The sequence below is a fragment of the Rhinopithecus bieti genome, unplaced genomic scaffold (assembly GCF_001698545.2).
Source record: "Rhinopithecus bieti isolate Rb0 unplaced genomic scaffold, ASM169854v2 scaffold_42772, whole genome shotgun sequence".
Lineage (NCBI taxonomy): Eukaryota > Metazoa > Chordata > Mammalia > Primates > Cercopithecidae > Rhinopithecus > Rhinopithecus bieti.
This window is the reverse complement of record NW_016818842.1, coordinates 1587883-1604486: the sequence shown is the minus strand read 5'-3', so window position 1 is coordinate 1604486 and position 16604 is coordinate 1587883. Positions and strand designations below refer to the sequence as shown.

Here is a 16604-nt window from a genome sequence, read left to right as displayed (position 1 = left end):
GAGTCAGTTTTTTTTTTTTTTGAGACAGGTTCTCACTCTGTTGCCCAGGCTGGACTACAGTGATGTGATCATGGCTCACTGCAGCCTCAGCCTCCTGGGTTCAAGCCATCCTCCTGCTTCAGCCTCCCAAGTAGAGGTGTGCACCACTGCTCTTGGCAGACTTTTAAAATTTTTTGTGGAGATGGAGTCCCACTATGTTGCTCAGGTTGGCCTCAAACTCTTGGCCTCAAGTGATCCTCCCACCTCATCCTCCCAAAGTGCTGGGATTACAGGTGTGAGCCACCACACCCCTCCTGAGTCCTTTGAATTGCCCAGGAAAGCAAAACCAAAGGCCTCTACGCAGAGGCACCCAAGGAGCGTGAAAACGTGAAGGCACCTCAGTGACTCCCACTTGGCCACGGCACAGTGTTTCTCTCGCTCTCATTTCTGATAAGTCAGCAGCACCGTAAGCTCTGCTCTTTTCTCCCCCAGTGCCTCCCTCCCCAGTGGTCCATCCTGCAGCCTGGGGAGCATCCCTGCCACTGTGCCCGTGCAGATGCCAAAGCCCAGCAGAGTCCAGCAGGCGCTCGCAGGTAGGTGCCTGCCCTTGGGCTGCAGAGCAGTCTGTGCTCCGCAGGACTCAGTGGGGAAGAAATTGTGATGTGGAGCCTTGTCACCCTCTGGACCCTCAGGGAGAGCCAAAGGGGCTTCCTAGGGGAGCAGTCCCTCTTTCTGGTGATGGTGTCCCCCCAGAGTGAGCCCAGGCACCCCTCCTTTGGCTCTCTGGGGACATGGGGCCTGATGATGGTGGGTGCTCGGGTGCAGAACTTTTCATATCCTTTAACATTTTTGCATCAAATTGCATTATATTTAAATAGTCACTTTCCTATTTTAGTCCACATTTAGTCCATAAATAGTCCACATTTCCTGAAATGCTTTAAACATTTCCTTAAAGGAGCCCTCCGGGGAATTAATAGACCTATTTCGGCTGTAATTACTCTTATATCTTGAATAAGAAGCACCTTTTGGCTCCAGCCAGATCTTGTGCTGTACTAACCATACATCTTACATCTTGGAACTGTTTGGGTTTGGTTTAGTTTGGTTTTTTTCGTGAAACAGAGTCTCGCTGTGTCACGCAGGCTGGAGTGCAGTGGCGCTAACCCAGCTCACTGAAGTCTTAAACTCCTGGGCTCAAGCAATGCTTTCACCTTAAGGATCCTTAAAAATACCTACCACCAGCCCCCGCACCCATTCTGTTTCAGCAGCCTGGCTAGCAGGGTTTGCAGAAGCTCCGCACATGGCAGGGTTTTTTTTTTCTTTTTTCTTTTTTCTTTTTTTGAGACAGAGTCTGTCTCTGTCACCCACGCTAGAGTGCAGTGGTGGGATCTCGGCTCACTGCAACCTCTGCCTCCCAGGTTCAAGCAGTTCTCCTGCCTCAGCCTCCCGAGTAGCTGGGATTACAGGTGCCTGCCACCACACCCAGGTAATTTTGTATTTTAGTAGAGATGGGGTTTCACCATGTTGGCCAGGCTGGTCTTGAACTCCTGACCTCAAGCGATCCACCCACCTTGGCCTCCCAAAGTGCTGGGATTACAGGCATGAGCCACTGCACCAGGCCTTTTTTTTTTTTTTCTTGTTATAAGAGACAGGATCTTGCTGTGTTCCCCAGGCTGATGTGCAGTGGTGCAGTCATAGCGCACTGCAGCCTCCAACCCCTGGGCTGAAGCGATTCTTCTGGCTCATCGTCCTGAGTAGCTGGGATTACAGGCACATGCCACCATGCCCGGCTAGTTTTTTATTTTTTATAGAGACAGGGTTTTACTATGTTGCCCAGGCTGGTCTTGAACTCCCAGGCTCAAGCCATCATCCTGCTTTGGCCTCCCAAAGCGCTGGGATTCCCGTCACAAGCTGCCGTGCCCAGCTGAGGTTATTTTCTAACTTCTGGAAAGTGCGAGGTATGTAAGGAGGTGGATGGCACCGCCGTTGCTCACAGGGTAATGTAGCAGAATTCAATGAGTTGGTGTTTTAGGTGAGTCGCTGTCATAGTGCAGGGTGGCTGAGAGGGGACAAGTCTGGAGGCAGGGCAGCTAGTGCAAAGCCTGATCTCAGACCTGGGGGCACCAGCCAAGGCCTGACCAGCTTCAAGGCAGTGGAGTGGAGGAGGAGGTTTGGCTTGAAACATTCAGAGGCAGGAACCATCAGGCTAGGGGTTGTGAGGGGGGATTGGGGGTAGACTGAGGCCTGCTGGAGCGCAGCCAGTCATTACTGAGGAGCAGCCTGGGGCTTGGCATGTGTGAATTCATTTCATCCTTAAATCACTGAGGTAGGGGCTTTTGTTCCCATTTTCATTAGAGGAAACTGAGGCTTAGAGAATTTAAAAATTCTCTGCCAGCCCTTAGCAGAGCTGAGACACAGCCCCGGGCCTTCTTGCCTATGACAGTTTGGTGCTGCTGAGTCTGGGGGGAGGTTTGGAGGGGGCGATGGCTGTGGTGTGGCCAGTGGAGCTGTTCTGGGGCAGTGGGATTTGGCTGTGGGCCTCAGAAGAGCAGTTTGGGGTGGAATGGGGGTACCCCTGACCCCTCACTGGAGCGTGTGTGCTAGAGACTGCGGGCGGGACTCTGGGAAGAGAAGCCTGAAGAGAAAATGAAGGAGCAGCCAGAGAGGTGGGGGCAGGAGGGAGGGGAGCTGGAGTGGGGCAGGGGAGACGGAATGAACAAGACACACTGGCCAGAAAATCCCTGCCCACTGAAGTCACCATGCTGCACTGTGGGCAAGTCACAGTGTACCGTGTATGCGCGTGTGCGTGGGCGGCCGCGGTGGTGTTGGAGACAAGTTGCGGGTAAACAGACGGGGCCCCCACACGGTTCCTCGTGGCCCAGCTCCTTCCAGCTCTGGGGCTGTCGCGAGCCTTCTTGGCCAGGCCTGACAGTGAGCTCTGAGGCCATGACACAGATCTGAGTGCCCTGGATGTGGAGTTACTACCTGCCCCCTTCCTCTGCTCTTGAGGCTGAAGGTCCTATCCAGGCTGCGTCCCAAATTGTCCATCCTGTTCTCTGTTCCTGTGGATCTCAGAGCAATCCTGGAGCAAAGCAGGTATTTTAACGTCCATTTTACTTGTGGGGAAACAGATTCGGGAAGCTGGTTCAGGCCTAAGGAAATAGGAGAGCCTGGAGGCTGTGTAGCCTGCTGCCTCCCCCAGTTCAAGGCCCAGTGTTGGTACCTGTTGGGGGAGCGTTGTCTAGGGGAGTGGGGAATGAGAGGAGCCTGGCCAGCACCCCAGAGCCAGAGCTGGAGAGCGGTGTCCTGTCACCCTGGCGTGCTTGTGGGTTGAGGAATTGTACCATGCCCGGCTGCAGAGACGAGTCTTTGCACACAGGGTTTTGCAAGGAGGTTTATAACCAGGAGGTCATGCTTTGAAAGGACTGGGTGCTGGAGGCACTGCTTCCAGGTGACAGTGCCTCCAGGTGACAGCTCCCCTGGCTGTGGCATAGCCCAGCCCCTCCTTTATCGGGTGGGGGTAGGGACTGTGAGGCTGGGGCCAGGGTCTCCACCCCTCATCTAGTCACAACAGCGGTCCATCCACAGCTCACACTGCTGCCTGGGGCAGGGGTGGGTGTCAGTAGCCTGCCCAGGACTGCTCAGCTGGTGAGGGCTGGCGCTGGGCTCGAACCCAGGCTGGGGAGGTCAGAGCACACAGAGGAGAGGCTTGGATCTCAGCCCTGGCCCTGGGTGTTAGAAGGAGGGGTGTCTGCAAATTGGAAGTGAGAGTCAGTGAGTGAGGGCTTCACTCTTCAGGGCTCTGACAGCAGGAATCCTCCCAGATGGGTAGAGAAAAAGGCTGTGGCCCTCTTGAGTTATTCAGGTGATTTGGGGGCTGTTCCTAGCCCTTCTCCTCTCCAGGCTTCTGGGTTGAAACTTGTGTGTTTGTGACTTGAATTCAGGGGAGTGGGTCCTGCGTTGAAAAGGACACGCGTATCACTCACACACGCGTGGCCTCCTGGGGGCTGGTGGCGGCCCAGGGATGTCTTCATTCCTCAGCAAACACAGAGGGCTGCAGGCCTCCCAGGGACCAGGCACTGGAGATGCAGCTGCGGGCGGGACCTCGTGGAACTGGTGCTGAGGGAAGACAGTCCATAGAAACAGAGGAGAGTGCATAGCAGGAGGAGTCCAGCAGAGCGGGGCGGGAGGCTTGGAGGCCCAGGACCCGTCAGGCGGTGTTCAGAGAAGGCCTGCCCACCGAGGCAGTGCTGCCGGAGAACCCTGGGTAGGGAGACGTGTTCTGGTCTTTGGTCCTCCCAGAGGACGCGGGCAGTGCAGAGGCACCAGGTTCTCTTGAGGAAAACTGCACCTGTCCCTGTCCTCTCCCATCTGTCTGCCACCGCGCCCGCTTGTCCTTCTCTCCACCCAACATTCAGTTCCCACAGGAACCGCATTTGAGCCAGGAACAAGCTTGGGACGTTGGGGGCATTACGCTCCTGGGCTCGAACCTCCGTCCTCTGATGCATGCTTTGGTGTCTCCTGCTGAGCGGCCACTGCAACTCACCCTGCCCGCCTTGGCTGTGCTGCCCAGGCTGGTGGCTGGCCTCTGCTTCTGTCCTCACAGCCAGGCACATGTGCCGGGTTGAGAAACCTTGTTCTTCTAATGGGGGCGCCGTGGCTGGCCTGGCCGCCCCTCACCCCTGAGTCACGCCGTCTGTTCCTGGATGGGGAGTGGGGTCCAGGAGGGCTGGGATCTCTACCAACTCCCCCGGCACCTGGCTGTGCCCAGCCTCTGAGCCGGGTTCTGCAGACCCTGGAAGCCACCTTAAGGGATGGCTAAGAAGCTCCGGGCCTCCCCTTTCCCTGGAGAGGAGGTGCTTTTGACCTGACTGACGAATGACAGGGAGGACCGGGGAGCTGGCACTATGGAGAGCGGGGTAGCCCGAGGGTGTGGCAGGAACAGGTTCATCCAGCAGGAGGACACGCTGTGTCCCAGGAAGTGCTAGGTCATCAGGGAGCACAAAGGAAGTAGTGTCAGAGGAGAGTCTCCCCAGGACAAGTGTGGGGCTCCCTGCAGGTACTGGGCAGCGGTGAGCTCTGGAGAGAGTGGCCAGTCCGTCTCAGCATAGCTGCTGACCGCAGGCCCACCCTTGCCCGAGAGCATCATAGACACAGCCTGGGGCTTTGCTGCAGCCCAGCCCTCACAGGATGAGGACGCTGCAGTGTGGGAGCAGGCCCAGGGGCCACGTTCCTGCCCGTCCACCCCAGTGCTGTCGCTGAAGGCCGTGGCACCCAGATCAGCCAGGAGGGGCGTGTAGCACACACAGCGAGTGCCGGGTGGAGGCTGGAGGCCTGGTAACCCCAAGCCAGGAAGGCCCAGGGCCTCCTGGGGAAGCTGAGCCCTTGGAGCCAGCCCTACCCAGGAGACCCCATGCCCTGGGCGGCTTTCTGGAGTGGTGTCCTCCGCCCTCTGCTCTCCTAAAGTCACGGGCCCCGTCCGGTCCCCACCTGCACACTGAGGGCATGGGCTTGTCTGTGGGCCCTGGGACCAGGGCTTCCATGAGCCAGGCTGCCCCACCCTCTGGTTCCTGGCCTGGGTAGTCCTGGCAGCCCCTAGAGGCTGCATTCCCCAGGGAGACCTGTGGGTCCCTGTGGCCATTGATGGTGTCATGTCCTTGGCCTGAGCAGTTTGTTGGCGTCACATGCCGAATGAATCTTCTAATGTCTCTCCCTCTCTGCATGTCTGATCTCACACCCGTGCAGGCATGACGAGTGTTCTGATGTCAGCCATTGGACTCCCCGTGTGTCTTAGCCGCGCACCCCAGCCCGCCAGCCCTCCCGCCTCCCGTCTGGCCTCTAAAAGTCACAGCTCAGTTAAGAGATTGAGGAAAATGTCCGTGAAAGGTAGTTCCTGTTCCCAAAAGCTCTCTGGCCTTTGCTAAGCCTCCTTCCAGCCTCGCTGCCTCTGACTGTCCTGCACAGACGCTCTTCCTTCTCTCTGCGCCCAGTCTCCTGTGGGAAGGGGCTCAGTGGCCCTTCTCCCTGCCCTCACTCGGCAGCAGAGGCGGCCCCTGGAAGCTGACTTTCCGCCGCAGACCCAGAGTTCGGCTCCTCTCCTCTAGTCACAGCTGGCATGAGGGGGGCTTGTTCTTGAGGACTTTGTGATTTTTGTAAGCAACAAGTTGTGGGTGATAGGCGGCGCCCGGCTCAGGATGCGGGGACAACCGTCCCTTCTGCCAGGGCCAGCATGTGTCTCGGGAAAGGCCCCCAGACAGTGGCCCAGGTCTGCTGCCCAGGTCTGCTGCCCTGGCCCCCAGCCCTGTGTGGCTGCCACATGGGCTGCTTGAGAGGGGTCCCTTGGTGACCCCTGCCCTGCTCGTTGCATGGCCAGGGAAGGAGGGGCTTTAGGACCACAGCAGGTCCAGGGAGTTACAGCAAGAGCTGCTCGGCGCAGCCTGTGATGATCAAGTTCTGAACCTTTCCCAAGCGGGTGCTGGCCCTGCTTCCACCCCAGGGCTGTGGAAGTGTGGACTGCGCCAGTCCAGACTCTCTCGAGTGGGCGTGGTGGTGGGCAGGGAGGGTGGCCGTGGTCCTGCTGGCCCTCAGTGGCTGTGCCATCTCAGCAGGTCCTCCTGGAGCCTCCGCTTAGCAGGGGGGCTGGGCAAGGACTAGGAAGTACTCGAAGCGCCTGGCACGCGGCAAGGGTGGCTTCCGATGGTGTCTGGCCGCCAGCCCGCAGGCGAGGAGGTGCGCTCGGAGGGTGGGCCTTGAGCTCCTGCCCTCAGCCCAGGGCTCTGCACGCCCTGCCCTTCCCCTGCCCTGGGGGAGGAGCCGGACTCGTTGGCAGGCCGGGCTGGCAACCTTCTGTGGCACTTGGGTTGACCTGGGAAGGACAGGCTCTTGGCGGGTCACCTGGCTGGCCCCTTTTGAGACACGTGGCTAATGGAAAGCTCCCTTCCCTTCTGAAAAGCTGCAAGGGCTGGGGTGGATGGGCGGCGTGGGATGCTGTGCCCGGCCTCACCAGCGCTGGGAAGAGGCGAGGCGCGGCCCAGGCTCACCCGGAGATGGCTCTGGAATTGGCAGACTTTTCTAAAGGAAAAGGCCCCCCTCAGCTTGAGTATGGCATTCCAGCCACACGGAGGGCCACCCTGAGCTGGGGAACCATCGTTCTGGTCTGGCGTTCTCGCCACAGTGACTGGAGTGTGGGTTCGGGCAGTCTGGATGGGTGTGTGGAGGGGTGGGGTGTGTGGAGGTATGTGGGTTGTTTGAGGTGTGGGGTGTGTGGAGGTGTGAGGTGTGTGGAAGTGTGGGGGGCCGTGGAGGTGTGTGGGGTGTGTGGAGGTGTATGGAGGTGTGGGCTGTGTAGAAGTGTGTGGAGGTGTGGGGTGTGTGGAGGTGTGTGGAGGTGTGGGCTGTGTAGAAGTGTGTGGAGGTGTGGGGTGTGTGGAGGTGTGTGGAGGTGTGGGCTGTGTAGAAGTGTGTGGAGGTGTGGGGTGTGTGGAGGTGTGTGGAGGTGTGGGCTGTGTAGAAGTGTGTGGAGGTGTGGGGTGTGTGGAGGTGTGTGGAGGTGTGGGCTGTGTAGAAGTGTGTGGAGGTGTGGGGTGTGTGGAGGGATGGGGTGTGGGGAGGTATGTGGGGTGTTTGAGGTGTGGGGTGTGTGAGGTGTGTGGAGGTGTGGGGTGTGTGGAGGTGTGTGGGGTGTGTGGAGGTGTGGGTTGTGTCGTGGTGTGTGGGGTGTGTGGAGATGGGTGTGTGGAGGAGGTGTGGGGTGTATGGAGGGGTGTGTGGAGGTGTGTGGGGTGTGTGGAGGTGTGTGGGGTGTGGGTGGAGTTGTGGGGTATGTGTGTGTGGGGTGTGTAGAGGTATGGGTTATGTGGGGGTATGGGAGGTATGTGTGGAGTTGTGGGGTGTGGGGGGTGTGTGGAGGTGTGGGTTATGTAGGGGTGGGGGTATGTGTGGAGTTGTGGGGTATGTGTGTGGGGAGTGGGGGATGTGAGTGGAGGTGTGGGGTGTGTGGACAGGGATTGGGGGGTGTGGGTGAAGTTGTGGGGTGTGGAGGTGTGGGTTATGTGGAGGTGTGGGGGCTGTGGGTGGAGTTGGGTGTATGTGTGGGGAGTGTGGGTGTGGATTGGGGTGTGTGGGTGTGTGTGTAGGTGTGGGGTCTGTAGGAGTGGGGGGTGTGAGTGGAGGTGTGGGGCTTGTGGACGGGCGTTGGTGGGTGTGGTCTTTGAGATCAGGGAACCGAGGCTCAGAGGTGACATGATTCGGTTACAGCAAGAGAACCAGAATCAAGCAAACCGTGCTGACTCCAGCCTCCACCCCACCAGGGCAGCTCCCTGCCAAACTGTCCCCTCCCTGGCCCTTTTTGATGTAGGGGGAGTTCGGCAGGTGCAGCTGTGAGCCCTCAGGCTTAGAATTCTCTGCAGTCCCTGATCATGGCCATGAGCTTGGGTTCAAACCAGATCCCCTTCTGGTCCTGGAGTCTGGAACCACCAGCAGCCCCACCATGACCTTGGTGTGGAGCCCCTGTCAGGAGCGCCTCCACAGGCGGCACTGGGCTCCCCGTTCCTCTTTCACCCCCGCACAGGCTTGGCTGCTGGCCTCTGTGGTTCTGCTACCCCCGCTACCTAGAGAACCCCCCGGGCCGCGCCGATCTTCACCAGCTCGGGGAGCTTCCTGTCTGAAGGAGGGACTTTACTGGATGCGGGGTTTGGTGTTTATGGAGATGCAGCCCTTCTCCCTCCAGCTTCGCACACATGTGCACAGACGGCGAGTGAGGCTGTCAGGGTGGGCTCCTGCCACGACTCGGCCCCTCCCCAGAGTGGCTGGACTTAGGAGCTAATCCGCATGTGACAGACCCTCCTAGTCAGTGGCAGGTGTTTCCCGGGACAGTATCGGTGTAGCAGTCGGCGTGTGTGCAGCTACCTGTACATGCTGGGCCCCAGACTCCCTTCTCCCCGCGATGTCCATGCCACGGTAATGCAAGTTGAATCAAATTGTGCTGCCGCAACGCCCCCTGGAGTAGTTTGTGCCGAAGCTGCTGTCTGACTCTTTGGCGCAGCCTCAGAAGCGCCTGTGTCGGTTTCCTCACTGAATGTGCGTGGGGTTGCGGCTCCCAGGAGACTGTGCTGCTATTTCTGCTCTTCTGCATCCTCCAGGGCTCCTGGGGTTGAGCCAGGTCCCTGGACGGTGGGACTGGGTAAGGCTTTGCCCGGCGGAGCTCGGGGCTCTGTACCTGGTGCTGAGCTCTCCCGTCCTGCACACTGGCCTCCCTGTCTGGGACCCTCTCGCATTTCCTCCTGGCAGCTTGGACCTTTCCTTTGCCTTCATCGCCCTCTGGCCTCCTCTCCAGCCTGTGTTCCTCAGGATGCTGCTTATGTACTTCTCTCTTCTAGGAGGGACCCCGAAGCCAGAGCCACAGCCAGAGCAGGTCATAAAAAACTACACGGAAGAGCTGCAAGTGCCCCCAGATGAGGTTTGTGTCTTGGGAGCTGGGCTGCCTTTGTTTCTGTTTGCAAACAACTCCAGATGGAAAGGACATCCGCCCCTTCTCGCTTGAAGGGTGCTTCCCAGGTGCCTCTGGGTGCCAGGACCTTGCTCCAGCCCCTTTGGTTTCATCTCCCAGCCTCCTGAGACCCATATCGTTATGGTCTGAGCTTTGCACTTAAGGAGCTGTGGTCCTGAGCAAAGTCCCTCCTCTCCCGGCCCTGGCCTCTCTATAGCCTGATGGCCGTCCTGGGAGCAGGAATCCTGGAGACAAGGGATGGGCCAGCCTGCCCCACTCTCCGCTGTGCGGATGCTGGTGTAGAAGTGAGGTGGCCTCGTCCCGGTGGCTGTCCTGCCCCTCCAGCTGTTGGGAGAGCTCGTCAAGGTTCCTATAATTTTTTTATTCTTAAAGACAGGGGCATGCGCTGTCGCCCAGGCTCAGTGCAGTGGTGTGATCACAGCTCACTGCAGCCCTGTCCTCCTGGCCTCCTGTAATGAACAGGACCAGTCAGACTCCTGTTGCTCTTCCATAGAACCTGAACCTCTGCTGAGCCACGTTTTGGGGGCTGCGGCACCCCTTTCCCCGATTTTAGTGGGGAACCCTGGAGATACTGTTGGGGGGGTAGGGTGAGTGGCTAGGAGTACCAGTACCCAGGCACTCTTCAGATACTGGGGGTAGGGTGAGTGGCCAGGAGTACCAGTACCCAGGCACTCTTCAGATACTGGGGGTAGGGTGAGTGGCCAGGAGTACCAGTACCCAGGCACTCTTCAGATACTGGGGGTAGGGTGAGTGGCCAGGAGTACCAGTACCCAGGCACTCTTCAGATACTGGGGGGCGGGTGAGTGGCCAGGAGTACCAGTACCCAGAGACTCTTCAGATACTGGGGGGCGGGTGAAAGGCCAGGAGCCCTAGTACCCAGGGACTCTTCACTTGTGTGTCTCTCCAGTCAGTTGAGTCCATGAAAAAAATCTGGTAAGTAAAGCTTTGGACAGGAGCCTCAAAGTCCTCCTCATGCGTCCCACCCCTTCAGCAAGCCCTTGCCGCATTCCCTCCTGCCCAGTGCTTGGCTCTGTCTCCGCCCTGGTGCCCATCTGGTATGACTGGGCCGTTTCACCCCAGGCTCCTCCTCTCCAAGCTGCCGTCTGCACAGGCAGCACGTAGCTCAGATCATGGGAGCACTCCCTGCCTGGAACCCCCAACAGGATCCCCAACTCACACACAGCCCCAGCCCGAGTGTGGCAGCCAGAACCCCGAGGGCCCGCCTCTCCCTGATCCTATCTCATCTCCTGCTCCCCCCTGCCAGCTTTAGTGCCCATGTGCCGGCTCCTCGTTCAGAACGTCCTCCTCTCTCTCCCCAGGTGCCCGCTCTGTGCTTGTCCATCTGGCAATTCCTGTCTCCCTTGTATGACCCCACTCCGAGGGCCTCCCCTAGGATCCTGTCCTGTCCATCCTCCCCATTTGGTGGCTCCCGCTGTCATGTCGGGCCTGTGCTGCTGTTAAGCTCTTTAAGGGCACAGGTCCCGGTGACTCACCTGTGTTTCCAGCCTGTGGAATGGACGATTTTTTTTTTTTTTCCTGAGATGGAGTCTCACTCTGTCGCCCAGGCTGGAGTGCAGTGGCAGTCTCAGCTCTGCAACCTCTGCCTCCTGAGTTCAAGCAATTTTCTTGCCTCAGCCTCCTGAGTAGCTAGGATTATAGGCGCCCACCAACACACCTGGCTAATTTTTGTATTCTTAGTAGACATGGAGTTTTCCCATGTTGGCCAGGCTGGCCTCACATTCCTGACCTCAGGTGATCGGCCTCCCAGAGTGCTGGGATTACAGGCCTGAGCCATTGCGCCTGGTCTTGGAATTGACTTTGACCACACTTCCAGCATTTCAGCACATGAAAGCCTCTTTTTCCAAGACTGGCCCTCGTTAGCCCAGCCCACTGTTGGTAAGCATGACCTGTGTTTGGTCTCCTCCAGGACTGTATCATCTGCATGGAGAAGCTGTCCGCAGCATCTGGCTACAGTGATGTGACTGACAGCAAGGCCATCGGGCCCCTGGCTGTGGGCCGCCTCACCAAGTGCAGTCACGCCTTCCACCTGCTGTGCCTGCTGGCCATGTACTGCAATGGCAACAAGGTGCCCCCACTGGCCCGGGGTGGAGGCGGGTGGCCTGCCCCCACAGTCCTGAGCTGTCCACACCTGCAGAGGCGGGAGGGATCTGGGGGTGGCTGTGGGGACGGGTCTCTGCAAAAGATGGTGCCGGGCGTGGGGCCAGCTTGAAGACCTTTCTAAAGGCCTGGCCAGCTCTCCCAGTCATGCCCTACTCTCCTAGGCCTGCCCCATGCTTTAGAAAGGGGGACCAATGGGGCTGGTTCCCTCCACCCCTCCAACCAGGCCTGAGGAGATTCTGGGCTTCTCCAAGCCTCAGGGCACCGCCTCCCCCTCGGCCACTTGTAAGCGCTGCACACGCTGTCTCCCTTCTTCCTTACAGCGTCCCTGTGCGGTCAGCACAGTGCTCATGAGGGAAAGGCTCAGAGCAGGGGCCATGCCCAGGGTCGCCCCGCTGGGAGGTGGGAGCCAGGCCTCGAGGCAGGGCTGACCCTGGGTCCCATGGCAGCCTACACATGAAGAGCCACGCCTAAGCCGACCCCCAGCTGCTGTCCCTGCAGCGGCCTTCAGGCAGGATGGGCAGAGTTTGGAGGCTTAGAGAACCAAGTAATGTGGCGCGTCAGAGCCTGGCTTGGCCTTCCCTAGTGTCTGCCGTCCTGGGCAGCCAGGGCCCAGCTCTGCAGATCAGGCGCTGCAAGGCTGTCTGTCGGACTTCAAATGCGCTTCACCCATGGAGACTTCTGCTCAGGATCCGAGTTTTCCCACTCACCACCTGTCTCCTGATAGCATGCTCCTTTAACGAAAACGGCATAATGAGTTGCTGGTGCAAAACAAAGCTTTCCAGGGAAGCTGTTGGAAGCCAGTTTCCGGGCGGGAGGCTGCCAGCAACTCCCTGGGATGGCGGCCGGCCTGTTCCCGGGGCCCTTTACCATCTGACAGTGGAGGTGACGGTCTTGGGTGCTCTCAGACAGCCAGCTCAGTGGGTCGCGTCTGCCTCTCTCAGGATGGAAGTCTGCAGTGTCCCTCCTGCAAAACCATCTATGGAGAGAAGACGGGGACCCAGCCCCAGGGAAAGATGGAGGTATTACGGTTCCAGATGTCGCTCCCCGGCCACGAGGACTGCGGGACCATCCTCATAGTTTACAACATTCCCCATGGCATCCAGGTGAGGGGCCTTCCTGGAGTCCCCCACTCCCAGCCACTCCTCTTCCCACCCCGCCCATGTCCCAGCAGTGTGCCCCTGGATCAACGCTGAGGATGCCCATGTGGCCAAGCTCAGGCCCCCAGGTCCCCTAAGGCCAGGGCCATGGAGGGCCAGGAATGGGGAGGCAGTGCCGGGGCTTAGGGCAAGCTCTTAGGGCTGTGGCAGCAGAGAACTGGCCCTCCACTCTTTCCCGAACCAGGGAAGCCTTCCTGGAGGAGGAGCCATCTTAGCTAGACTTGTTCTGGGAAGAAGGGCAGGCAGTTCAGTGGGAGGAACCCTGTGGAGGGGCTGGAGAAGCAGGGCCACAGCAGGGTGTGCATCGAGGAACCTTAGGTTGGGAGTGGCGGGGCCAGGTGTGTGGGTGTCAGGAGCCCAGGTACGAGGCCCCAGCATCCCTGAGGAGAACTGGACGGGCCCTGGCCCTTTTAGTCTCCCGTCTTGGGCAGAGGTGGATGGCAGGGTCTAGGGCAGGGTGGGAAGATAACGGGGCAGCGGGCAGTGGGCACCGGGTACCAGTCAAGGTCCACCTGTGGTGGATGCAGTGGTCTTCTTGTCTTGTTGAACCGTGAGCCTTTCCCCTGGTTTCCCTCCACTTCTCCACAGCTCAGAGGGAAATTAGAAACATTCGGAGTTGGCATCTCGGAACTGGGGAGAGGCTGGAGCAGTGCGGGGGCCTGTCCCTGTGCGGGCTCTTGGAGCACCCTATCCTGGTGTCTGTTCCTCCTGCAGGGCCCTGAGCACCCCAATCCCGGAAAGCCATTCACTGCCAGAGGGTTTCCCCGCCAGTGCTACCTTCCAGACAATGCCCAGGGCCGCAAGGTAAGTGCCACTACGCGCCCCGGGGGTGAACAGGGCCCTGACCACGCAGCAGGAGGCCAGACGCCACACTGGGCTCTACTACTGCAGTGGAGGACAGAGGTCGAGGCCGGGCTGGGTGTCTGCTGCTCCTTTCTGGGGACCTGCTGTAGGTACAGGGAGGGCAGCCTGGACCTCACAGAGCCTCGAGGGAGGAGGAGAGGCCATCGCCTTCCAGCACCCTGCTGGGTAGGGTCAGGAGCTCCTGAGAGTCAGAGGAGGGACTGGGGGCTGTGTTAGACCAGGTGACCAAGGAAGGCTGGAGCAGTCGTGTCTGTCCTGAGACCTGAATAGGGACTTTGCGACTGCAGAGAAGGCTGGGGATGAGCCTTCCAGGCAGGCAGGACAGCTGGCGAGGAGGGTGGGAGCCCGTGGTGAGGGCGTGAAGGCAGGGCCACCCCCCAGGCCAGCCCCAGGGGTAGAGCTGGTTCTGAGCGCCCAGGGAAGCCACGGAGGTGGAGCTGCTGATAGAGCTTTGGAAAAGTTCCTCTGGCCATGAGAATGGGCTCGAGGTGGCGGAGCTGGAGGTGAGGAGAGGGCAGGGAGAGGGCAGGGAGGCCTGGATTCCACCAGGGAGGGTGGATGGGCAGGCGCTTGTCCAGCACCGGCTCTGGAAGCAGGGAGGACTTGAGCATGGTGCCTGGGCATCAGGACCAAACGATGGCAGTGCCCGGCACCGAGGCAGGGTGGGCTGGAGCCCAGGCTTATGTGGGATCCTAACGTACTGTCCAGTGGGCAGTTTTGGGGTCCCTGCAGATGGGGTGAGTGCCAGGGAGTGGATGAGGTCACCCGGGAGGGGCTGGGATGGGAAGAACATGGTGCCAGCCTGTGCCTGCTCACTGAGCCCCTCTCACTCCCCGTTCCCTCCTTCCTCTTCCCCCTCCTCCTTCCCGGGCAGGTCCTAGAGCTCCTGAAGGTGGCCTGGAAGAGGCGGCTCATCTTTACAGTGGGCACGTCCAGCACCACGGGTGAGACGGACACTGTGGTGTGGAACGAGATCCACCACAAGACAGAGATGGACCGCAACGTTACGGGCCATGGTTACCCTGACCCCAACTACCTGCAGAACGTGCTGGCTGAGCTGGCCGCCCAGGGGGTGACCGAGGACTGTCTGGAGCAGCAGTGACCTTGTGCCCCAGCACATCCGCCTCTGGTGGCCACCCCGCTGCCCCATGGCTGGCTGAGTGGCGAGGCAGGAAGTGCCCAGCCCGAGAGGCTGGGAGGTTTGTTGGGGGCGTGAGGTGTGCCCCACCTGAAGCCGGGGCTCCCCCTGCCTGCCTCTCCTTCCTCCCCTCCAGGAATTGGGCAGCCCTGGGCAGTTGTACTCATGGGGGCTTAAGATGCAGCTACCTCAGTGCGCAGGGCCCGTCTGTCCTCTGGGGGCTGCTTCGGGCCTGCGGTGCTCGGGGCCTGGCGTGGGGCAAGTAGAGACTTCCCCAGCCTGGACGGGCGTGGGTTCTGGGTCAGCTTCTTTTACCTCAATTTTGTTTGCAATAAATGCTCTATAGCCAAAGTCAGCAGGTCCTGTCCTGGGTGTGTGCATGAGTACATGTGTGTGCACGTGTGTGTGTGTGTGTGTGCACGCGTGCCCCCACACACTTCCTGCATCAGCAGGAGGAAGTCCCATGGGCTCATCAGCTCCCATTGGATTACTGAAGAACAGGCCACAGCGAGGTGTGGAGAAGCCCATGGTACTGGACTGTGCTGCCTCCACATGCCCCACACTGATCACCCTGCTGTGCCAGGGGCTGTCACCCCAGAGCACCAGCTGTCACCTTTGTGGCCCTGGGGTTGTGGTTCACAAAATGCCATTCACTTAGGATTGGAGCTGCTGTCTGTTTTACTGATGTGGACACAGGTTCAAAGGTGCAACGACTTGAACCAGGGATGGTGACGCATGCCTGTTATCCCAGCTGCTCAGGAGGTCAAGACAGGAGGCTCACTTTAGTCCAGAAGTTTGAGACCAGCCTGAGCAAAATTGCAAGACCTCATCTCTGAAAAAAAGTTAGGCCAGGTGTGGTGGCTCATGCTTCTAATCCTCGCAGTTTGAGAGGCCGAGACAGGTGGATCACCTGAGGTCAGGAATTTGGGACCAGCCTGGGCAACACCGTCTCTACTAAAAATACAAAAATTAGGTGTGGTGGCGGGCGCCTGTAATCCCAGCTACTCAGGAGGCTGAGGCAGGAGAATCGCTTGAACCCAGCAGGTGGAGGTTGCAGTGAGCCAAGATCATGCCACTGCACTCCAGCCTGAGCCACAGAGCGAGACTCCGTCTCAAAAAAATAAATAAGCCGGGCATGCTGGCACCTGCCTGTAGTCCCAGCTGTCGGAAGGCTGAGGTGGGAGGATTGCTTGAGCCCAGGAGTTCAAGGCTGCAGTGAGCTATGATTGCACCTCTGCACTGCAGCCAGGGCAACAGAGCAAGATCCCATCTGTAAAATAACAATAATAAAAAGACAGAGATTGAATGCTTGGCTAGGTAGGTGGAATCCAGGCCAGGGTTGATCTGACACCATTGTCAAAGTTCTAATTGTTGACCCTCTTGGAATTTGGATCAGATATCCCCAGTCAAGATCGTGCTGCCTGTCCGGGAGGAGTAGTTTGGGCCTGGGACCAGAGGGACGGCAGGGCCACCTCGTTCCTGGCTGTGGGACGCAGAGGCGCTTTGGCCTTGGCGAGCCCCTTTCTCTGTTAAAAAATCTATTTTACGGCCGGGCGCAGTGGCTCAAGCCTGTAATCCCAGCACTTTGGGAGGCCGAGACGGGCGGATCACGAGGTCAGGAGATCGAGACCATCCTGGCTAACATGGTGGTGAAACCCCGTCTCTACTAAAAAATACAAAAAACTAGCCGGGCGAGGTGGCGGTCGCCTGTAGTCCCAGCTACTCGGGAGGCTGAGGCAGGAGAATGGCATAAACCCGGGAGGCGGAGCTTGCAGTGAGCTGAGATCCGGCCACTGCACTCCAGCCTGGGCGACAGAGCGAGACTCCATCTCAAAAAAAA

At 59.1% G+C, this 16604-nt stretch overlaps 1 protein-coding gene across 6 annotated transcripts in view; it reads left to right on the top strand.

The window, feature by feature from the left end:
• The window catches only part of DTX2 (deltex E3 ubiquitin ligase 2), a 45326-nt gene extending 30210 nt beyond the window's left edge, over positions 1-15116 (top strand). For 5 of the 6 annotated variants that reach the window (XM_017857627.1, XM_017857626.1, XM_017857630.1 and 2 more), the window contains 7 exons: positions 472-572; positions 5722-5862; positions 9354-9433; positions 11412-11570; positions 12547-12708; positions 13477-13566; positions 14501-15116. In XM_017857627.1, the coding sequence (XP_017713116.1) occupies positions 472-572; positions 5722-5862; positions 9354-9433; positions 11412-11570; positions 12547-12708; positions 13477-13566; positions 14501-14728 (961 nt within the window). In that variant the 3' untranslated portion in view covers positions 14729-15116. The remainder of the gene's footprint in view (positions 1-471; positions 573-5721; positions 5863-9353; positions 9434-11411; positions 11571-12546; positions 12709-13476; positions 13567-14500) is intronic. The other variant, XM_017857632.1, reaches the window with a different exon arrangement.
• The last annotated feature ends 1488 nt before the right edge of the window (positions 15117-16604 follow it).